The sequence below is a fragment of the Martes martes genome, assembly GCF_963455335.1.
Source record: "Martes martes genome assembly, chromosome: 1".
Lineage (NCBI taxonomy): Eukaryota > Metazoa > Chordata > Mammalia > Carnivora > Mustelidae > Martes > Martes martes.
The window spans coordinates 212526782-212550593 of record NC_137888.1 but is presented as its reverse complement, the minus strand read 5'-3'; the positions used below and the strand labels follow the sequence as shown (position 1 = coordinate 212550593).

The following is a 23812-nucleotide window of genomic DNA, read 5'->3' as shown; positions in this document are numbered from 1 at the left end:
CCCCGCTGAGCAGAGAGCCCAAGGTGGGGCTCGATCCCTGGACCCTGGGATCACGACCTGAGCCGAAGGCAGAGGCCTTAACCCACTGAGCCACCCAGGCGCCCCTGAACAACCATTTCTTTAACATTGTCACGTTGCCAGGCTTCAAACGTTTAAAAAAATTATGTTTGATTTGGGATCCAGTAAGACACTGCAGTTGCAACCAACCAACTGTATTTCTGTGTCTCTTTAAATCTAGGTCTCCCCTATGTTTTTCACCCCTTAAATTTTTTGAGGAGGGTGAAGAAATTGGATAGTTTGCCCTGTGGAATTCCTCACAGTCCGAATCTCGGTGGTTGCGATCGACTGGGAGTTTAAATTCCAGGAGGATATTTGTTCCACGTTTGCTGGGTTGTAAGCTTGTTTCCTAGAATCTACTCTCCTTCGATCCTCCTCTCCTGGAGGTAACTCCCCAGAAGTGGGTCAAAAGATCGGCAGAAATTAAAGGGTTTTGAGAAGCGTTAGCCACCTGGCCTCCAAAGTCTGTGACCAACCGAAATTGACTTTCATGGGGCTTCTTCATTCCAGACATCCTTGCCACGTCCCGCTTGAGAGAGCTTCTCAGATCGGTGCCCTGGTATCTCAGTGCTATGGGAAGCAGGTGCCTGCCCCTGCTCTCAGGTGAGTGCTCATGACCCCCGCATCCTAGTTTGGGTGGCTCCCCCCAGTTTGGCACTCTGTGCCGAAATGATTGTGTGCACCAGTCCTATCAGAAACTCTCATGCTGAGTCTCTTAGTTGCTCTCCCCAAGCAAAACTGAGACAAAGACTTGGATGTAAGTATTTTAATCGGGAAGGGATCCCAGGAGGCACAAGGGAGGGAGTGGAGGATGCCAGACCGGGAGGAGACAAGAGCCGATGAGGGGTGTGTTAATGAAGAGTTACTCTGTGGGTAAGTGGCACTCAGTCCTGTTGGGGCACCTCCAAGAGGGAATGCCTTATGTGCATCCGCAGGGCAAGGACACTGGGCCATTTACCCTCAGTCCTCATCCCTTGCTGCGAGATAGCCACTCCCGCATAATTCCCAAATATTTTGGGCTTGCCCTCCACAGGCTGCAGAAAATGCCCTCTTACAGAAAGATAGCTTTTTGCATGCATAGGACCCCCCTCTGGGGAAGGCTAAAGGGGACGCTTGAAGGACCTGCCACACTGGTCAGACCACCTAGAGGGGCCATGTTTGGAGTATTACAGCTTAGTAGTTAAATAACCTGGATCCACCCACTGTTCTGCTCTGGGATTTTGGTTCTTCAAGGCAATACACAGACACCACAAGAGGACTCAAATACAGTTTAAGGCAGGTTTGGGAAGGAGATCTTATTAGCAAGCATGTGATGTCCAATACTCTATGTCAGGGATGGACAAACTTTTTCTATAAAGGGCCAGATAATTACTGTTGTCAGCCCTGTGGGTGGGTATTTGGTCTCTCTCTGAACGCACCGACTCTGTCTGTACCGCCATGTAACAGCAGCCCCAGGCCTTCTCAGACTGATGGGCATCTCTGTGTTCCAGTAAAACTCGATTTATCCACATAGAAATTTGAGTTTCATATCATTTTCATGTACCATGACATTTTGATTGTTTTTAGCCATGTAAAAACTGAAAACCGTTCTTAACTCACAGGCTGTATAAAAGCTAGTCCTGGTCTGGGTTTGGCCTGAGGGCAATGATTTGCTGACCCATGCCCCATAGGAATCAAATATTTCTTTTTGTGAAGAGAACATTTGCAGGGAAAGTACTGATATATGAGCATTTTTTGACTTACAGACATGCCATGTCCTGTGATTCAACCCAATACCATGAATCCTTAAAGGTGATGAGTACCCATAATACAGAGCATAATGAATATTACAGAGGATGTAGGAAAAGCAGGTGTTGACCTGTCCAGGGGACTTGTTCTGTTCTGTGATAATCCAAACGGGCCATAGGCAGATTTCTTACTCCTCCCCCTTCCATGTGATACAAATCCAAATTACCTGGATTTTACTTGTCAAACTTAAGCCATTTGGGGGCGGTGTTAGCTATGAAAGTAGATGCCTCCAGGTTTTTTTTAAAAAGATTTTATTTATGTGAGAGAGAGAAAGAGAGAGCAAGTATGCATGAGTTATGGCAGGTGGGTAGGGATAGAGGGGGAGGGAGAGGGAGAGAGAACCTGAAACCTATTCCGTGCTAAGTGGGGAGGCCTACTGGGTCTCCATCTCACAACCAGGAGATCACGATCAGAGCCCAAACCAAGAGCCCAACGTTCAACCAACGGTGCCACCTAGGCACCCCTAGATGCCTCCAGGTTTTAGCCAAGCATCCCAGCACAACCTGCTTGCAATGAAAGGGATGCAGGAAAATCTGTCTTTCAAGTGCCTGGTTATTTGCCACCTATGTACCTCGAGGAAGTGATATTAGGAAGCGTGTGGGGAAGTTTTCCGCATGTCTGATTTCATCCCAGACTTTAATATAAAGCTTTATCTAAAAATGTGGGAGACATTTTTAGATCATTCTACAAAATGGACCATGCCCCAGACAGGCTCATCCTTTCCACATTCGCCACGGTTTTGGACTCCAGGATTCTTATGGTCTGTGCTATTCAGATCCCCTCTTACTCCAGAGAAAACATGGGTTTTTAGCAGTCAGACCCGTCCTGTGCAGGACGACAGCCACAAACCAACTGTGGCTCCTGAGCACTCCAAACTAGGCCAGCCACCGTGGAGATCAGCTGCACATGCAAATTCCTACTTGGTTTCAAAGACTATCTTACCCACAGAAAAGATCGTAAAATACTTTATGAATAATTTGTCAGATATTCAATGCGGGTCAAAAGGATCACCTCTTGGCTCTATCGTGTTAAATGTAATGAAACTAATCACCCCTGTTTTTCTTTGCCTTTAAAAAAATGTGGCTACTAGAAATTTTAAAAGGACCCATGTGACTTGTACTTTGTCGCCATCGGACAAGGTGGGGTAGAGGTCTGGACAGGCCCAGAAAGACCAATGCATATGGAGGAGGCTGGCACTTGGCCTTTTGGTACTAGATTTGGAGAAAAAGAGCTTTCTGAGCCACTGGTTTTCCAGAAATTGGGACACACAGCTTGTGATACTGTGATTTATAATAAGAAATACATACTTGGGCTTTGTCCCCATTTCCCGCACACAGTTCTTAGAACCCTTGGCGTTCCCGTTTCCGTTTCCGAGGGGAGAGAGATAAAGGTGTCTTCTGTTATGGTAATGAGGCGATTTGGGAAACTCACAGCTGGTCAGGGGATAGGGGCGGGGCTGGGAGAGGAGCCAATCATGTGCTTTGAAGGCTGGACCTTTCAAGAGGAGCTGGAGAGTGAATCCCGGGCCAAGGGCCAAAGATCCAATCAACCCTGAGGGTGCGAGGTAGCCTCCTGAGGCCGGGGAAGGCTGGTCTGCTGGGGCTGGTGAAGCTGGAGGCCTGGGGAGAGTGGCCACCTAGAGAGGGCATGGAGGTTCTGCGCCCCTCCCCAGCGCCTGGCCCCGCCCCTCACCTGCCTCAGGTGTTCCCAAGTGATACCTTTTCCTAATAAACCAGCAATCTAGTAGCTGGACTCTTTCTCTGGAGTCCTGAGTTGCTCTAGCAAAGTAATGCAACTCAAGGAGGTGGTGATAACCTAGGCTTTCCATGGCTTCTAAAGTTGGAGGCAGGCTTGTGGGAGCGAGCCCTTAACCTGTGCGATCTGATACTGTCTCCGGGTAGATGGTGTTGTATTGGAGGACACCCCGCTGGTGTCAGAGCACTGATTGTTGGTGTGAGGAACACCCCTCCTGGAGTCCCCCCTACCCCAGCTTGAAATTGGGTGCAAACCCTCTTACAGCTGCAGCCAGATGGCCCTGGCATGCTTCCGTAGTAGATGCCCGCTGCGACTCCGGTGTTTGTAGCCTGCTTGGAAGGACCTGCGGTGAAGTTAGCTCACGTATGCCCCGGCAGTGGGAGACGAAACCCCTACCCCCATGGGCTTCAGCCAAGCTGAACTGTCCTCTTCTCTCTGTGCCAGGTCTGAGTGTCCTGCTGGCTTTGTCAGGATCAGATGCCCAGAATTCTGGAGGTGAGTTTACTTATAACCAAATGCCAGGGAAAGGAAATTAGGATCCGGAGACCACATGAATCTCTTCCGCCTTCTACCTTTTCCTTGCAGCTCCCAAGCACTGCTCTCCCTTCACCATCATCACCACCACTTACGTAGCTCTTGCTTTGCACCCGGCTCCATGCCAAGCAAATTCTGCACACATCCCATTCAGTCCTGGCATTCCTGCAGAGAAGGTCTGGACCGTATTCTCACTTGAGCACTCAACAGTGCTCTAGGGAAGTAACTGGCTCAAGGTTGCACAGCTGGTGGATGGTGGAGTCTGTCCTTTCTTTCCCAGAGCCTGTGTCTAAGTCATGGCAGGAGATACTTTTATTTTTACCCCACGTCTTGGGTTGGGTGCCCCCCAGAAGCACACCCTGAGAAAGGGACCTGAGAGCAACTTGTTTAGCTGGGAGGTGATCCTGGGAAGTTCCAGCTGAGAGTAGGAAATTTCCTGGGAAGGTGAGGAGCCCTAAGGGTCCATTGTTAAGCAGTTGAGGGGGGGGAGGGGACATAGTAAAGAGCATGCCCTCCAGCACCCCGGCATGAGTCCCCACCATGAGCAAGGAAGCTGTTACCTTCTTATTTATCTTTTTAAACTTGCGGTAAAATATACATAACATAAAATTCACCATTGTAATCATTTCTCCGTGCACAGCCTCAAACACATTCACACTGCCGTATAACCATCCCCACCCTCCACCTCCAGAACAGGTTTCAAGCTCTTGCCAGACTGACATTCCCCCCAAGAAGCAGCAGTCCCCCATTTCCCCTCCCACCAGTACTCGTTCTGTCATTAGGAATTTGACTCTTCTAGCGGCCTCCTATAAGTGGCATCAAACAGTAGTTCTCCTTTTGCGACTGCTTTATTTGCATACCTTAATGTCTTCAGTTCACCCATGTGGTGGCAGGTGTTGGGATTTCCTTCTTTCTTAAAGCTGACTAAAATTCCAGGGTATGGATGGACCACACTGTGTTTATTCATCTGTCCATGGACACTTGGGGTGTTTCTACCTTTTGGCTACTGTGAATAATGCTGCTATGAACATGAGTGTGCAAATATCTCTTCAAAACCTGCTTTCCGTTCTTCGGGCTATATACCCAAAAGTGGTATAGGGTATTTCTAATTAAAAAAAAAAAATTGTTAAGACTTGCCAAGCTGCTTTCCACAATACGTGCACCATTTTACATGCCTACCAGCAGCGCACAGGGTTACAGTTCCTCCGCCTCTTGCCAATACTTGTTTTCTTTTTTTTTTTTCTGATAATAAAAAAGCTCCACCCTTTCTTTTAACACACTGACTCATGTCTGTCATTAATTGAAGGAACTGCTCCATTGCTAGCACACCATGTCGTGAGCACAGAGGACTCTGGTGGCCAGAGAAAGCCACACAGGTGCTGACAGTTGGAAGTTCTACCGTTGAGCAGAAGTGGTGTTGGTGGCAGAGGCTGGATGTGGGTGGGGCAGGCACACAAGCATGTGTCCCACAGTGGGAGGGGTGCATGGTGGAGGCCAACAGAGCTATTCCTAAAAGGGCATTTTTCTGACTACAGCATCTGGGACATTGTAAGTACTCAAGGAATCTTTCTTGAATGAGTGAGTAAATTAATGAAAGGATCCTATGTTCCCTGCAGCTTCCTGCCCCACGTGCCCTGAAAATGCCAGCTGTTCCAACAGCACCCACTGTGTTTGTAACGATGGATTTCAGTCTCTGTCTGGGAGGAGCTACATCAAGCCCCACGAGACATGTGAAGGTAGAGACTCAATCCACGACATCCTGAGACCTGGAATGGAGGTGGGGGCATGTGTGGGACACTAATGAGGCAAAGATGCAGTCATACTACAAGATAGAACATATCAGAGCTGTCTCAGGGCCCTTAGAGAAGTCCCTATCCTTGTGTCCCCCTCGCTCTCCCTGAAGCTTGTTTGATGTCTTTAGAGGAAGGTAGAGTTCCCAGGACCCTTGAAGTTTCAAGCATCAGTTTTGTTGGTCTGTCTGAGAATCCCACAAGAGTGCGGACCATGTCTGTTTTGTTCATTACAGTAAGCCAAAGACAGAGAATATGTCACATCACAGAGGCCCGATAAAAAAGTGTTGTCCAAGAGAAGAAATGAGTGACTTACTATCTTGACAGACATCTTCCATGATCTGGCCCCAACTCAGATCTTGACACTCAATATCTTCTATGATTTGGCCTCAACTACTCATTGTCCAAGAGAACAAATGAATAACTTACTATCTTCACACTCAGTATCTTCCATGATCTGACCCCAACTCTACTGCCGTTCCCCTTTTCACTACTCCCCTCTACTCCAGTCCAAATCCTTTCTCATTTCCACAAATTCTAAAGGCCCATTTGACTGCCAAAGAGAAAAACCACCCCAGAATATCTGATTGGTGGAAGTGTGTAAATTCAGAAGGCAAAGCAGACCGTGGTAAATGACTTAGGATTTATTTTACTTGATCGTGGCAAAATACAAATAACGTAAAATTTACCAGTTTAACTGTTTTTGTGTATAGCCCAGTGGCATCAAACACACTCACACTGCTGTGCAGTCATCCCCACCATCCGTCTCCAGAACTTTCCCCAAACTGAGACTTCTGTCCCTATGAGGCACTGACTGCCTGCCCCCTGCCCCACTTCTGGCTCCCACCAGCTACTCTATGTCTGTGGATGTGACTCCTCTAGGGACCTCCTATAAGTGGAATCATACAACATTGGATGTATCTATTTTTGAAACTTTTTAAAAGAGTTTAGGGAATTCTCTATTACCCCTTCACCAAATGCCCCGAAGGTTCACCAACAACATGGCCACACTACAATGATGAAAGCTAGGGAATTGATATTTATATAAGGATGTTAAACAAAAACAGACTTTTTTCCCAGTTTCACTGTTTTTTTTCCCCAATGCTCCCCCTTTTTTTCCTGCTTCAAGAATTATTTCAGGGTCCCATTTAGTTGCCACGCTCCTGAGCCGGGAATCTGTCTTTTCTGGTCTTCTGTGAAGACACCAGACATGCTCTTTTGCACTTTGCTTTTTTCACTTAACAGTATATCCTAGAAATTATTCCAAATCACCCAGAGATCTTCCTTCACTCTTTTATGTAGCTGTGTGGATGAAGCATAGTTTATTCGACCTTCTTCTGCATGGGGACAATTTACTGGAATCCTTAGGCTTGTTCCAGTATTTGTGGGAGATGTGTCTTTAGCGTAGAGTCCTAGTGCTGTGAATCGTGTAAGACTGATGATTCACAGACTTGTACTCCTGATGCAAATAATACATTATATGTTAATTTTAAAAAGCAAGCTGAAGTAGAGCCCTGAGGGTGAGGTGCCTTAGCTAAAAGGTAAATCCATATGTAGCTTGATTAGCTATCCCAAATTTAATTCTAGAAAAGTTGTACCAATTGGCATTCTCACCAGCAATGCATAAAAGCACCTGTCTCCCCACGGCCTTCCTGAAAAAACATGTTGTCAGAACGCATTGCCAGTCTACTTGGTGAGAAATGGTGTATCAGTAGATTTTTTGTGATTTACTCTAATGATGAACAATTTTTCTTATTAACATATAATGTATTATTTGCCCCAGGGGTAAAGGTCTGTGAATCATCAGGCTTACACATTTCACAGCACTCACCATAGCACATATCCTCCCCAATGTCCATTACCAAGCCACCCTATCCCTACCCCTCCCCCCAGCAACCCTCAGTTTGTTTTATGAGATTAAGAGTCTATTGGGGCGCCTGGGTGGCTCAGTGGGTTAAGCCTCTGCCTCACCTCAGGTCATGATCTCAGGGTCCTGGGATTGAGCCCCACATTGGGCTCTCTGCTCAGCAGGGAGCCTGCTTCCCCACCCCCACCCCCGGCCGCCCCCCGCGCACCGCCTGCCTCTCTGCCTACTTGTGATCTCTCTCTCTCTCTTTCTGTCAAATAAATAAATAAAATCCTTTTTAAAAATGAGTCTTTTATGGTTTGTCTCCCTCCCAATCACATCTTGTTTTGTTTTTTCCCTCCCTACCCACCACGACTCCCCACCCTGCCTCTCAAATTCTTCATATCAGAGAAAGCATATAATTGTCTTTCACTGATTGATTTATTTTGCTTAGCATAGTACCCTCTAGTTCCATCCACCTCATTGCGAATGGCAAGATTTCCTTTCTTTTGATGGCGCATAGTATTCCATTGTATATATATACTACATCTTCTTTATCCATTCATCTGTTGATGGACATCTAGGCTCTTTCCATAGTTTGGCTATTGTGGACACTGCTGTTATAAACATTTGGGTGCACGTGCCCCTTTGAATCACTACATTTGTATCTTTAGGGTCAATACCCAGTAGTGCGATTGCTGGGTCATAGGGTAGCTCTATTTTCGACTTTTTGAGGAACCTCCATACTGTTTTCCAGAGTGGCTGCACCAGCTTGCATTCCCACCAATAGTGTAGAAGGGTTCCCTTTCTCTGCATCCTCGCCAACATCTGTCGTTTCTTGACTTGTTAATTTTAGCCATGCTGACTGGTATGAGGTGGTATCTCATTGTGGTTTTGATTTGTATTTCCCTGATGGCGAGTGATATGGACCATTTTTTCATGTGTCTGTTGGCCATTTGGATGTCTTCTTTGCCAAAATGTCTGTTCATGTCTTCTGCCCATTTCTTGATTGGATTATTTGTTCTTTGGGTGTTGAGTTTGCTAAGCTCTTTATAGATTTTGGATACTAGCCCTTTATCTAATACATCATTTGCAAATATCTTCTCCCATTCTGTCAGTTGTCTTTTGGTTTTGTTGACTATTTCCTTTGCCGTGCAAAAGCTTTTGATCTTGATGAGGTCCCAGTAATTCATTTTTTTCCCTTGCTTTCCTTGCCTTTGGCGATGTTTCTAGGAGGAAGTTGCTATGGCTGAAGTCAAAGAGGTTGATGCCTGTGTTCTTTGATGGATTTCTGTATCACATTGAGGTCTTTCGTCCATTTTCAGTCTATTTTTGTGTGTGGTATAAGGAAATGGTCCAGTTCCATTCTTCTGCATGTGGCTGTCCAATTTTCCCAACACCATTTGTTGAACAGACTGTCTTTTTTCCATTGAACAGTCTTTCCTGCTTTGTCGAAGATTAGTTGTCCATAGAGTTGAGGGTCTATTTCTGGGCTCTCTATTCTGTTCCATTGATCTATGTGTCTGTTTTTGTGCCAGTACCATACCATCTTGATGATGACAGATTTGCAATAGAGCTTGAAGTCTGGGATTGTGATGCCACCAATTTTGGCTTTCTTTTTCAACTTTCCTCTGGCTATTTGGGGTCTTTTCTCGTTCCATATAAATTTTAGGATTATTTGTTCCATTTCTTTGAGAAAAATTGATGGTATTTTGATAGGGATTGCATACATGTATAGATCACTCTAGGTAGCATAAACATTTTCACAATATTTGTTCTTCCAATCCATGAGCATGAAATGTTTTTCCATTTCTTTGTTTCTTCCTCAATTTCTTTCATGAGTACTTTATAGTTTTCTGAGTACAGATTCTTTGCCTCTTTGGTTAAGTTTATTCCTAGGTATCTTATGGTTTTGGGTGCAATTGTAAATGGGATCGACTCCTTAATTTCTCTTTCTTCTGTCTTGCTGTTGGTGTACAGAAATGCAGCCGATTTCTGTGCATTGATTTTATATCCTGACACTCTATTGAATTCCTGTATGAGTTCTAGCAGTTTTGGAGTGGAGTCTTTTGGGTTTTCCATATAAAGTACCATATCATCTGCAAAGAGTGATAGTTTGACTACTTCTTTGCTGATTCAGATACCTTTTTTTCCCTTTTTGTTGCTGAGACTAGGACTTCTAGTACTATGTTGAATAGCAGTGGTGATAGCGGACATCCCTGCTGTGGATGGGGAAAAGTTCTCAGTTTAAATAACTAAGAGGCATTAAGTGTCTAAGATACACAATATAAGCAAAATATACACAAGCACTTAATATGTAAGAGGTTTTAATTTGGTCACTCATTGGTGATTATCATTCTGACACATACAACCCTCTACCTGAAACATACCCATAGCTTGATATAACCCACAGACTAATTGGAGTTGCAACTATTGGTTCAATGCACTTACTTGTCCTGAGTCCTTCCAACAGAGAGAATAAGTGTGAGTCATTGGCTCAGGGCAACTTCTGTCTGTGGGTCCCTTTGCTTGAACCTCAACTCTGGTCCATCAGATAGATGTGGCAGATAGATGCAGAACACATGAATATTGCACGTGCCAGGACCTTGACAGTGGGAGCCTCTTGCCTCTCTTGCTCTATCTCTTTCTTTGCTACTTGCTCTGTGTGTGTGTGTGTGTGTGTGTGTGTTTAATTTTCTCTGTGTTTTAAATTGATTAAACAAACTTTGTGATCTGAGTCTTGAAAGAACCACTTGTCCTTCATTCAGGGGTTTGACATATCACCATCATCATACTCTAAAGCTCCATATGTACTTGGGTCTGTTTCTGGACTTTGAGTCTATTTCCCTGGACTCTTTGTCAATTCATGTGCCAGCATTCATTTTATTGAGGCTTTAAAGTGTGTTTCAGTATCTTATTAGACGAGTCCCCACTGCAGAGGTTTTCTGGTTATTCTTACATGATTGTATCCACTGTCTTACTCCTTAAAGTCTAGCTAGATGTTTTTCACTAGGATTGTATTGTATTTATACATCAACTGAAGGAGAACTATCACCTTTATGATATGGAGTAATCTTCTCCAAGAACAGATGCTTATGAATGAGGGTGGGTAATGGAGACTCCCTGTGCAAGGGAAGATAGTGTAGTTTGATGAGAATGAAAAATGAAGTTTTTCTTTTGATTTGCAGATATTGATGAGTGTACGGCTGGGCTGTCAAAGTGCAAGAAGGAATCATACTGCAGAAATGAAATTGGAAGTTACTACTGCAGCTGTTCCTCAAATCGTTTCTTAAACTTGCTGGCTAGATTCTTCAAGTTAGATAATGAAGTGTGTTATGGTAAGGATTTCCAAGTACTTTCCACCATGAAAAAGGAGTGGGGGAGGGTAGACTTTGAGAGCTCCATTGATTTCAGGCCAGAGTAAGAGAACAGAGATTTGTCCTGGCCCTTGTCCTGCATCCTACTCTGGTTCCTGGTAATCATTTCCCAGAAGGCATCACCCAAGCCTCCAGCACCAATCAACGACCTTATGCATCTGCCTTGCAAGAGTATGTCTCCTGTCTGGGTCCCTTTCTTGAGCTTCCAAAATGACATCTCAGATTTTCTGCTGGACTTCCCTACTTGTTTCTCCCTCTCTCACTTTAAATTCAATTTCTACATCTATTTATCTGTCTATATACTAAACCCTATGAGTTCACGCTGATACCTAAGATTCCCATCCAACACCAGGGCTCCTTCTAGCCTTCCCTCTGTCCTTGTTTGTGGCTGCTTCTGCCACACGGAGAATGTGGCTCTCAATGACCACAACATGTTCACCTATTTGCTCATTCCTAACATAATTCCATGTTTTAAGTTCAATAGATTGGACTTAATTTCTGCCTCTACCACTTATCAGCTGACTTTTGGGTAATGACTCAACTTTTATATGCCTCACCTGTAATTGGGAATAATAACAGCATCTACTGTATGAGTTATGTATTACTACATAACAATTACCCCAAAGGCAGTGGCTTAAAACAACAATATTTTCTCACAGTCACTGGAGGCCAGGAATCTAGGTATAACTTCTCTGTGTCCTCTGTTCCAGGGTTTCTCACAGTTACAATCAAAGTGTTGGGTAGGGATGCAGTCTCATCTGAAGGGTCATCTAGGGGCAGATCTGCTTCCAAGCTCACTCATGTGGTTGATGGCAGGATTTAGTTCTTTCAAAGCCACTGGACTGAAGGCCTCAGTTTCTTCCTGGTGGTTGGAGAGAGACCACCCTCAGTTCTTAGATATGTCAGCCTCTCCAGCTTGCTTTGTTGTAGCAAGCACATGAGAATAGCCAGAAAAAGAGTGTGACAAAAGTAGAAATTGTAGTCTTTTATAACCCAGTCTCAGCAGTGATGTCCTAACACTTTTTCTGTGTTCTGTTCATTAGCAGTGAGTCACTGGGTCTGGTCAAGGGGAGGGGGGTTCCAAGGAAAAGTAATTGCTGAGTCACTTCAGAAACCTACTTACTTCACGTTCTGGGTGGAATAGAATCTCCTCCAATTCACGTCCATCTGGAACCTGGGAATATGATCTTATTTGGAAAGAAAGGCCTTGCAGATCTAATAAAATCAAGAAGAGGTCACACTAGATGATGTTGGGGCCCTCCATCCAACATGACTGGGGTCCTTATAAGAAGAGGGAAGTGGGGTATAGGGACACACACACATACCGAGGGACATGAAAGGGCAGACACAGAGGCTGGGGTTCTGGTACCACCAGCCAAGGGACACCAAAGATTGCTTGCAACCACCTAGGAGATGCAAAGAAGAATCTTCCTTAGAGCCTTCAGAGAGAGTATGGCCCTGCCAATAATCTTGATTTTGGACTTTTAGCCTCCAGAACCATGAGGAAATAAATTTCTATTGTTTTAAATCCCCCTCGTTTGTGGAACTTTGTTACAGCAGACTTAGGAAACTAATACACCTCACCTACCCATTTTGACTTTTTTAAAAGATTTGTATTTATTTATTTGACAGAGAGAGAGGTCACAAGTAGGCAGAGAGGCAGGCAGAGAGAGAGGGGGAAGCAGGCTCCCTGCTAAGCAGAGAGCCCGATGCAGGGCTCGATCCCAGGACCCTGAGATCATGACCTGAGCCGAAGGCAGAGGCTTAAACCGCTGAGCCACCCAGGCATTCCCGTTTTAATTATTAAGGTGTGTAAAACATTCAGTGCAGTGCTAGCTACCTAGGAAGGCTCAATAAATATTAGCTATCAAGCTACATAAGCCTGTTCTAGAATCTTCTGTGTTTCTTTGCATGAGATAGTGTGTATTAAGGCACTTTATATGCCATGTGTGTAGACAACTACAGGTGTTATTACTGCTTCTGTATTATTAATCAAGTGAACACCCATTCCTTCAGGAAGCCTCCTCTGCACCCTCCACATTCTAAGGCTTCTCTGTGGGCTCCCAAGGTATCTTGTCCTATATATTAAGAAGATGCTGGACCCTTGTAATCACTTAATCATTTATTTGTCATTATTTAACTAGTGACTCTCCCACCAGACTGCAAACCCCACAAGGGAACACCCTTTGTTTCTTTGTCAACTTACTTCCGTAATGTTTAGTATTGTTCCTGGCTTTTAGTAGGTGTGCAGTAAATACTATAGACTTAGTCATTGAACTGGTGGCCCTGCCCTAATCCCCTTTTAAATTTCTACTGTAGAAGACATTTGGGACTTCTTGGAGGGGACTTGGGCGTTGATGGGAAGCATCAGGGAAAGACCCAACTCAAGAGTGATTGGAAAGGGATGTGGCCAGGCGTGTTAACCTTCCACATACCACTCAATGGCTACTTTTTTTTTCCACAGAGGGCTCCAGTGAGGAGACACCATTCTTAGAGAACGGTCAGGTGAGTGAAGTGAAGCTTGGGTCTGGGAGGCAGCTGGCCAGTCTTACCATGTTATTCTCCTGCTCAAATAACTACCATGGCTCCCTCTGCCTTTTAGGACACACCAGCTCCCATGCAGGAATGATTTGTCCTTTCTCCCAGGGGACATCTGGCAATGTCTGCGGATGTTTTTTTGGTTGTCACAGCTCGAGTGCTACTGGGCATCAAGTGGGTAGAGACCAAGGATGCTGCTAAATAGTTATGCCCCGGGGACAGCCTCCCACATTATCTGGTCTCAGATGTCAATAGGCATTGAGAAACCATGGGGAAGGTTTTTAGTGCCTCAGCTGTTGTTCAAAGACCGGCATCAGAAATACAGAGCTTCACTCCACCCCTGTCACCACTTCCCCTCCCCTGTCTTCTTCTGTAAGGTGCTCTTCATGGGTTCCAGACACCTCATCCTTCAGGCCTTCATGTTCCCATAAACACAATGGAGTGAATGACATGCCCTTCACAGGGCTGTGTGTGGTCAATGAGAAGATACCTATCAGGCTGAGAGTGCAGAGCCTACACCTTAATCAATGTTACTGCCTTCTGGACTCACCCATCTACACACAAGATATTCCTGCTTTCTCAAGTTTCAGGAAGAACCTACCTAATTAGCTTTATTTCCTTGAAAGGAAATTCAGAGGAACAAAAGAAACAAGGAGCACATTGCAAAAATGGCTACCCAAATGTTTCAAAAAATGGAAGAGATCATATGGACTGAGGATTTAGCTTCTCCAGGGAAGCATGAGAATTCTACTCTTGGTATAGGTAAGAAACATGGAACATTTTCCTTAGGACCAAAACATTTTAGGAGGCTGATCTTTTGTCAGACCTTGTGTTTATGTTTCTGTGACATGGAGAATTCATTCAAGGGGTTCTTTCCAAATGCAGACCAGCTCCCAGGTGACTTTCCCTGGAAAACTTTTAAATGTTTAGCCTCTCTTGCTTAAAAACTTAAGTCACCCCATCACCAGGTACTCCAGTATACATTTTTAAAAGTTTTTTGATTTTTAAATATTATATGTAAAGACTGAGCTTGCCCATCTGGTTGCGGCTCCGGGAAGAATGGCCATACCCTCTCTTCCCCTGGGTTGCTGTGGCCAGTGGATGCTGCTTAGACCATTTTGACCATCTCATCCCATCAGCCAGAGATGTGGAAGGGAATGCCATCTAGTCTACTTGCATGCAGAAAAGGAAATCATCAGTAGGGGGGCCTTTCAAAGAAGAGAGTTCTTCAACAAATTTCTTTTGCATGAGAAGCGAGCAAAGCAGAACTAACTTTCTTAATGTTTCCAGTCTATGAAATCAAGAGGTGCAATGAGACAAGTGAGAAGACTTTTCTAGAAGCTGGAAATAACACTATGGATATCAACTGTACTGATGCCTTCAAAGGAACTATAGAAGGTACTGTGTTTAAGATGAATTCTCCTGACCTCCAAATCCTAGGCACTATTGTCTCATTTCTAGGTGACTGGGCCAACTTACAAAGGCTTCAAGGCAGGGGGGACTCTACATGGTGACCACTAACCAGGCAATTTGGGGAACACAGTTTTGGGTATTTTGTGACAGGCTGAGGTTCAAACAGTGATCCCTTGGCATGCTTCCTTAAAAGGAACAGGCTGTTGCATGCTCTGTTTCCATGTGATGGTCTGAAAAGGAAGCACTTGAAAGCAACAGATCCTTGTCACCTTAAACACTCTTTCCCTTGAGAAATGTTTTATGATCACCCTATTTAAAATAGCCCCTAGCCTTCCTCTGCCCTGTGAGTTGGCAAACTTTTTCTATGAAAGGACCAGATAGTAATTTTTTTTTCTCAAGTTCTTATTTAAATTCGTTAGTTAACATACAGTGTAATACTGGTTTCAGGTATAGAATTTAGTGATTCATCACTTACATACAACACCAAGTGCTCATCACAAGCACCCTCCTTAATACCCATCATTCATTTAACCCATCCCTCTACCCACTGCCCCTCCAGGAACCCTCAGTTTGTTCTCTACAGTTAAGAGTCTGTTTTATGGTTTGCCCCTCTTTTTTCTTTTTTCCCCCATGGTCATCTGTTTTGTTTCTTGAATTCCACATGTGAGTGAAATAATATGATTTTGCATAATACACTCTAGCTCCACCATGTCATTGCAAAATGCAAGATTTTATTCTTTTTTATGGCTAAGTAATATTCCATCATATGGATATAGATACAGATATATCTCCCACAGCTTCCATCTTTATCCACTTGTCAGTTGATGAACATTGGGCTCTTCCCATAGCTTGGCTAATGTTGATAATGCTGCTATAAACTTCAGGGTGAATGTATCCCTTGAAATCAGTATTTTTATATCATTTGGGTAAATACATAATAGTACAATTGCTGGGTCATAGGGTAGCTCTATTTTTAACTTTTTGAGGAACCTCCATACTGTTTTCCCCAGTGGCTGCACGAGTTTTCATTCCCACCAACAGCATGAGGGGGTTCCTCTTTCTCTGCATCCTTGCCAACATCTGTTGTTTCCTGTGTTGTTCATTTGAGCCATTCTGGCAGGTGTGAGGTGGTAACTCATCATGGTTTTGATCTGTATTTCCTTGATACTGAGTGATGTTGAATATCTTTTATGTGTCTGTTAGTCATCTGTATATCTTCTTTGGAAAAAAGGTCTATTCATGTCTTCTGCCCATTTTTCAACTAGATTATTTGTTTTCTAGATAAGTTTCTTTCTTAAGTTCATTATAAAACTAATCCTTTATCAAGTGTGTCATTTGCAAATATCTTCTCCCATTCCAAAGGTTGCCTTTCAGTTTTGTTGACTGTTTCCTTCACTGTGCAGAAGCTTTCGATTTTGATGAGGTCCCAATAGTTCATTTTTGCTTTTGTTTTCCTTGCTTGCTTGCTTGGGCCAGATGATCGTTGTTATAACGACTCAACTCTGACATCCCAGTGGGAGAGCAGCCATAGATGACATGTAAATGAAGGGGCATGGCTGTGTACCTTATGTACAAAAACAGGTGGTAGGCTGGATTTGATTCTCAGGCCATAGCTTGCCATCCCTGCCTTATTCCACCATCTCATTTAAATTTCTTCACAGCACGTACACTATGCAATTTTTCTTAAGGTGTTTGTTGTCTGTCTCTCCCACTATAATATCAGCTCTCTGATGGCAAGAACTCGGCCTATTTTCTTCACTGTTGTATTACAATGTCTGGAACACTGTCTGGCACATGCTAGATCCTCAATAAATATTTCTTAAAAGAGTGAATAAATATAGGGTCACCTGGGTGGCTCAGTGGTTTAAAACCTCTGCCTTCGATCGGGGCATGATCCCTAGGTCCTGGGATAGAGCTGTGCATTGGACTTTCTGCTCAGCGGGGAGCCTGTTTCTTCCTCTCTCTCTGCGTGCCTCTCTGCCTACTTGGGATCTCTGTCTATCAAATAAATAAATAAAAATCTTTTAAAAAGAGTGAATAAATACAATAATGAAAGAGTGCATGAAAAATATTTCAAAGAGAGAGACCTGGTTCTCTGGAGAGAGTGAAATACCTGCTCTATTTTCTCCAGAAAATTCCCAGCTACTGATTAATCTTCACTCCTGATGGTGAGCTGTCAGATGGAGAAGGGAGAGGGGAAAGAGCTACAAATGACTTGATGTTTAAAATGGAGTAAATAATAATAGAGGTGGAAAGTAGCTTTGACGAAAACTGGGGATGGTGGTTCACAAATAATTGCAGTTTAAGAAATACTACATTGTGTGACAGAGCATCATATGTGAATTTACCTTCTGTGAATTAAATTATTCTTGCATGAAAAGGGGAGGGAAGGAGGATGGGAGAGGGAGAAACAGAGAAAGATGGAGGGAAGAATGAGAAAATGAATTAAAAGAATGTGTCATCCTGCATACCTTTCCTTACCTTTCTAAATTAGATAGCCCAGGGGCACCTGGGTCACTCAGTGGGTTAAGCATTGCCTTTGGCTCAGGTCATGATCCCAGGGTCTTGGGATGGAGTCCCGCATCAGGCTCTCTGCTCAATGGGAAATCTGCTTCTCCCTCTCCCTATGCCCCCTGCTTGTGTTCCCTCTCTCACTGTGTCTCTCTCTGTCAAATAAATAAATAAAAATCTTAAAAAAAATATTAGATACCAGAGTGAGCTTGAGATGGAAAATGGGAATATGTGGTCTCCTCACTCCCATCTGAGTTCCACCTGCTCTTTTGAGGACATCTTGCCTCATGGCTCTGATTTTGATGTCTAAGGGCTCATATATATTTTTACAATACATTAATGGATATTTTGCACACATATCTTTTATAAGGTGTGATACATTATAATATGTATTACATATACAAAATGCTATACCCCAAACCATACACAAGGTATTGATGGGACAACATAAAGGATTTCCAAGGGTGATTTTGACTATATGTAATGTTTGCCTTATGACTCTCAACAAGGCACTGATTTCCCATAATATGGATGCCCTCTAAAGTGATTTCTCTCCTGTTTTCTCAGATAGAAGTGCAGTTGCACTTGTCACTTATCAGTCTCTTTGGGATATGCCAAATGGGTCCTTTTTTAATGATGGAAGAGGGACACAGGAAGTGAAACTGAACTCTCATGTTGTGAGTGGCACCATTAGTACGAAGAAAAAAGTGTATCTGTCTGAACCTGTGTTCCTGACCTTCCAACATGTTCAGGTGAGCAAAATCCAGAGCTGGTTCTCTGTACATTACCTCAAAGAGGTGTGTTACGGTCCTGCCAAGAAAGAGAATCCAGCTCTGCTTGTTCAGAGTTAACAGAAATGTTGAGGTACCCAGAGATTGGCACCAGGGGAAGCTATTATCACGTGTAAGGCCAAATAGGCAATGGAGGGATGGGCGTTGTTGAGCCCAGTGAGAGCTGGAGAAATGCAGGAGGGTTGCCCTGCTGGAGACGGCGATATCCTGAAGCAGAAGAAGCATCTAGAAGAAACGCCTGACTTCCTCCTCCTCTCATCTAAGGACTTCTCGCTGGTTCCTCTCATTGGTTGTCCCAATGAATGCTTGGGTAAAGCAGTTCATAAGGGTCAATCCCTGGGGCTCTGAGATGACCAGAGAAGGACAGGATAAAGGAAGAATAAAGCCCACAGCAGGTGTGGTCCTATAAAACTCTTCCCCACAAGTGTTCTAGATAGTGGAATTTTCCCATTCCAGTTTCCAATGCAATGCATCCATAACTAACCTGTAAAATTGAGATAATAAAACCAGGAAAAGCCCTACTTTCAGGCTATTCTCTTTCAGCCTGGTGGTACAAGAACAAAATCTTTCTGTGTCTACTGGAATGGATCAGAAGAGGGGGGCGTCTGGTCAACAGAGGGCTGCCATCACGTGAGGAGCAACCAGTCACATACTGAATGCAAGTGCTTCCACCTCTCCGGCTTTGCTGTCCTCGTGGCTCTTGTTTCCGAGGTACCAAGATTCATGGCCCCCTCCTGGTATCTGACTGTATCCAAGAAACTGTGCGATTGTCCTCTCCGTGTCTTAGAAAAGGACTCTGAGATAAGGAGTCAAGTGGGAGTAGTTTACTCGAGAGGTAATTCCAGGAAGCACCAATAAGGAGCTGGGAAATGAAACAAGAAAAAACAGAAGCTAATGCAGACAGCATTATCATGCCGCTCATCACGTTGGGCATCTGGAACCTAATTCCCTCTAGAGTATTTGGGAGTTAGTGTAGGAGATGCAGTTGAGGTCATCCTAACTGAACTGCAAGAGAGATAGGCTACCTATACACAACCTCCTCTCAGGCGTTGGTTGAAAGCTGCATTAATTCTGGCAGAATTCCGTCCATGGGCGTGGGCAGAGTAAGCTCAAGCTAGCAGAGAAAGCCCTCAAACACTAGGAAGTTGGGTTGTCAGCCCCTATAGTGGCCAGGTTTGGGGTCTAAGAGGATCGGAAATCAAACATCCGTTACTCTGCAAGAGACAGTTACAACGGGTCAGACAGGAAAGAAGGCAACTGACTGTCACCAATGAAAAAGTATAGGTCCTTGAACTTCCCAGGTCCCAACCACATCTAGGATAAGCCAGATTTAAAGAAATTTACCTAGCTTCTTATCCTATTTCTTTAAAGCTCTCAATTATTGAACATTCACTCTATGACAACCATTGTATTACACATTTAAATGCATGGCCTCATTTCCGTCATTCAACAAATTTGCATATGAATGCCTACTATATGCCAGATGCTGTTCTAGGCATTGAGGATACAGCAGAGAACAAAACAGATAAAGAAATTCCAACCTTCATGGAAATGACTTTGGAGAGCTATGTTGTCCAGTAGGATCACCAGCCACATGTGGCTGTTGGGCACTTGAAATGTGGCTAGTGTGTCTTGAGAATGAACTTTTAAATTTTATTTAATTTTAATTTATTTAAATTAAGAAGCAGTGTGAAATATGTTTCCATCAACTACAACTTCACTGGTAGGGCTTCATTTCACTTTTATCACTGAAAATAAAAGTATCTGAATTCAGATGTGTTGTAAGCCTAAAATACATCCTGGATTTCAAAGGCTTAATTATGGAAAAAAGTATCAAATATCTCATTAATAATTATTTTACACTGATTGTAATTTGAACTGATTGCATTGTTGTTATATGACTATATTCAACACATTGGACTGATAATATTTTAAATATATACTATTAAATTAATTTGACTTGATTCTTTTCACAATTTTAAAGATACGGCTACTAGCAAATTTAAATTTTCCACATATGACTTACATTTTCCTTTTGGACAGCGTCAGGCTAGTGGCTTTGGTTTTTCAACAGCCTTGTGTGGTGAATGTTATTAGTATACCCATTTTGAAGATGAGAACATCAAATCTCGGAGAAGTTAAGTCAAGTTGTTTAAAGGACTGAACTGGGAAGCCCATCAGACTCCCCATCAGAAATTAACTGCAGAACTGGAAACTGTAATTTATTTATTTATTTATTTATTATTTTTTTTTCTGTAATTGATTCTTAGGCAGGCTCCATAGCTCAGTGGTTAGAGCACTGGTCTTGTAATTGATTCTTAACTTGGTGGCTCATAGGTGGATCCTGTGCTGACTGTGATCACCTATGTGGGGCTGAGCCTCTCTGTGCTGTGCCTCCTCCTGGCAGCCCTCACCTTCCTCCTGTGCCGACCCATCCAGAGCACCAGCACTTCCCTCCACCTGCAGCTCTCCATCTGCCTCTTCCTGGCCCACCTGCTCTTCCTTACAGGGATTGATCAAACTGAGCCTAAGGTAGGTGATTTAACCAAATCACCTTGTTGTCATCATCAAATCTAGCCATCTTGTCTTGAGGAAGGATGGGGAGAAGGCAAGAGCCAGCAGCAATGGTAACAACATGGATGGAACTAGAGGGAATTATGCCGACATAATGAGTCCATCAGAGAAAGATAAATACCATATGATTTCACTCATATGCAGAATTTAAGATATAAAACAGATGAGTAGGGAAGGGAAAGAAAAATAAGATAAAAACAGAGAGGGAGACAAACTATAAGTGACTTTTTAATTTTTATTTTATTTTTTATTTTTTTAAGTCATCACATTTTTACTATGTTCGGTTAGCTACCATATAGTACATCATTAGTTTTTGATGTAGCGTTCAATAATGTAGTTGTGTATAACACCCAGTGCTCATCACAACATATGCCCTCCCCTACCCTCCTCCCCTCTGAAACCCTCAGTTTGTTTCCTGGAGTCCATAGCCTTTCATGGTTTATCTCTCTCTCTGAGTTGCCCCCCTTCGGTTTTCCCTCCCTTCCCTTATGGTCTTCCGTGCTATCCTTATGTTCTACATATGAGTGAAACCACATGATAATTGTCTTTCTCTGCTCGATTTATTTCACTTAGCATAATCTCCTCTACTTTCATCCATGTTAGTATGAATGATGGGTATTCATCCTTTCTGGTGGCTGAGTAATATTTCATTGTATATATGAGACTGACACACTATCTACTGCGCTAACGAGGCACCTAATTTCATTGTATATATGGACTACATCTTCTTTATCTATTCATCTGTTGAAGGGCAGTTTGGCTGTTGTGGACATTGCTGCTAGGAACATTGTGGTACATATGGCCCTTCTTTTTACTACATCTGTATCTTTGGGGTAAATATCCAGTAGTGCAATTGCCTGGTTGTAGGGTAGTTCTATTTTTAATTTTTTGAGGAACCCCCACACTGTTTTCCAAAGTGGCTGCACCAACTTGCATTCCCATCAACAGTGTAAGAGGGTTCCCCTTTCTCCACATCCTCTCCAACACTTATTGTTTCCTGCCTTGTTAAACTTTGCCATTCTAACTGGTGTAAGATGGTATCTCAATATTTTTTAAATTATTTTTATTAACATATAATGTATTATTCTTGATGTGGTTTTGATTTGAATTTCCTTGATGGCTAATGATGATGAACATTTTTTCATGTGTCTGCTGGCCATTTCTATGTCTTCACTGGGGAAGTGTCTGTTCATGTCTTTTGCCCATTTTTTATTATATTATTTTTTAAAATTTTATCTTATTTTTTCAGTGTTCCAAGATTCATTGTTTATGCACCACACCCAGTTCTCCATGCCCTCCTTAATACCCACAACCAGGCTCACCTAACCCCTAGTCCCCCTCCCCTCCAAAACCTTCTGTTTCTCAGAGTTCACCGTCTCTCATGGTTCATCTCCCCCTCCCAGTTTCCCCCAATTCACTTTTCCTTTCCTTCTCCTACTGTCATCCATGTTATTCCTTATGCTCCACAAGTAAATGAAACCATATGATAATTGACTCTCTCTGCTTGACTTATTTCACTCAGCATAATCTCCTCTAGTCCTGTCCATATTGATACAAAAGTTGGGTATTCATCCTTTCTGATGGAGGCGTAATATTCCATTGTATATATGAACCATATCTTCTTTATCCACTCATCTGTTGAAGGGCATCTTTGCTCTTTCCACAGTTTGGTGACTGTGACCATTGCTGCTATGAACATTAGGGTACAGATGACCCTTCTTTTCACTACATCTGTATCTTTGGGGTAAATACCCGGTAGTGTAATTGCAGGGTCATAGGGAAGCTCTATTTTCAATTTCTTAAGGAATCTCCACACTGTTTTCCAAAGTGGTTGCACCAACTTGCATTCCCACCGACAGTGTAAGAGAGTTCCCCTTTCTCCACATCCTCTCCAACACATGTTGTTTACTGTCTTGTTAATTTTGGCCATTCTAACTGGTGTGAGGTGGTATCTCAATGTGGTTTTGATTTGAATCTCCCTGATGGCTAGTGATGATGGACATTTTTTCATGTGTCTGTTAGCCATTTGTATGTCTTCATTGGAGAAGTGTCTGTTCATGTTTTCAGCCCATTTTTTGACATGATTATCTGTTTTGTGTGTGTTGAGTTTGAGAAGTTCTTTATAAACCTTAGATATTAGCCCTTTGTCTGTTGTGTCATTTGTGAATATCTTCTCCATTCTGTGGGTTGCCTCTTTGTTTGATTGTTTCCTTTGCTGTGCAGAAGCTTTTGATCTTGATGAATTCCCAAAAGTTCATTTTCCCTTTTGTTTTCCTTCCCTTTGGAGACGTGTCTTGGAAGAAGTTGTTGTGGCCATGTCGAAGAGGTTACTGCCTATGTTCTTCTCTAGGATTTTGATGGATTCCTGTCTCACATTAAGGTCTTTCATCCATTTTGAGTTTATCTTTGTGTATGGTGTAAGAGAATGGCCCAGTTTTATTCTTCTATATGTAGCTGTCCAATTTTCCCAGCACCATTTATTGAAGAGACTGTCTTTTTCCATTGTATATTTTTTCCTGATTTGTCAAAGATTAGTTGACTATAGAGTTGAGGGTCCTTTTCTGGATTCCCTATGCTGTTCCATTGATCTATGTGTCTGTATTTATGCCAATACCATACTGTCTTGGTGATCACAGCTTTGTTTTAAATATGTTTTTATTTATTTTGAGAGAGAGAGAGTGATTTGAGAGAGAGAGAGCAAGCAGGGGGAGGGGCAGAGATCGAGGGAGACAGAGAATCCCAAGCAGACTCCCTGCTGAGCAAGGAGCCTGACTTGGGGCTTGATCCCATAATCCTGAGTTCATGACCTGAGCCCAAACCAAGAGTTGGTTGCTCAAC

The 23812-nt window shown here is 43.2% G+C and overlaps 1 protein-coding gene across 1 annotated transcript in view; it reads left to right on the top strand.

Annotated features, from left to right (window-relative positions):
- Positions 1 to 629: 629 nt before the first annotated feature.
- The window catches only part of LOC308354377 (putative adhesion G protein-coupled receptor E4P), a gene marked incomplete at both ends in the record, with an annotated part of 35325 nt that continues 12142 nt past the window's right edge, over positions 630 to 23812 (top strand). Inside the window, 10 exons of the mRNA XM_080821773.1 lie at positions 630 to 660; positions 4045 to 4095; positions 5751 to 5870; positions 10959 to 11108; positions 13612 to 13652; positions 14312 to 14447; positions 14976 to 15083; positions 18177 to 18361; positions 18944 to 19111; positions 20738 to 20932. Coding sequence (XP_080677899.1) covers positions 630 to 660; positions 4045 to 4095; positions 5751 to 5870; positions 10959 to 11108; positions 13612 to 13652; positions 14312 to 14447; positions 14976 to 15083; positions 18177 to 18361; positions 18944 to 19111; positions 20738 to 20932 — 1185 coding nt within the window. The remainder of the gene's footprint in view (positions 661 to 4044; positions 4096 to 5750; positions 5871 to 10958; positions 11109 to 13611; positions 13653 to 14311; positions 14448 to 14975; positions 15084 to 18176; positions 18362 to 18943; positions 19112 to 20737; positions 20933 to 23812) is intronic.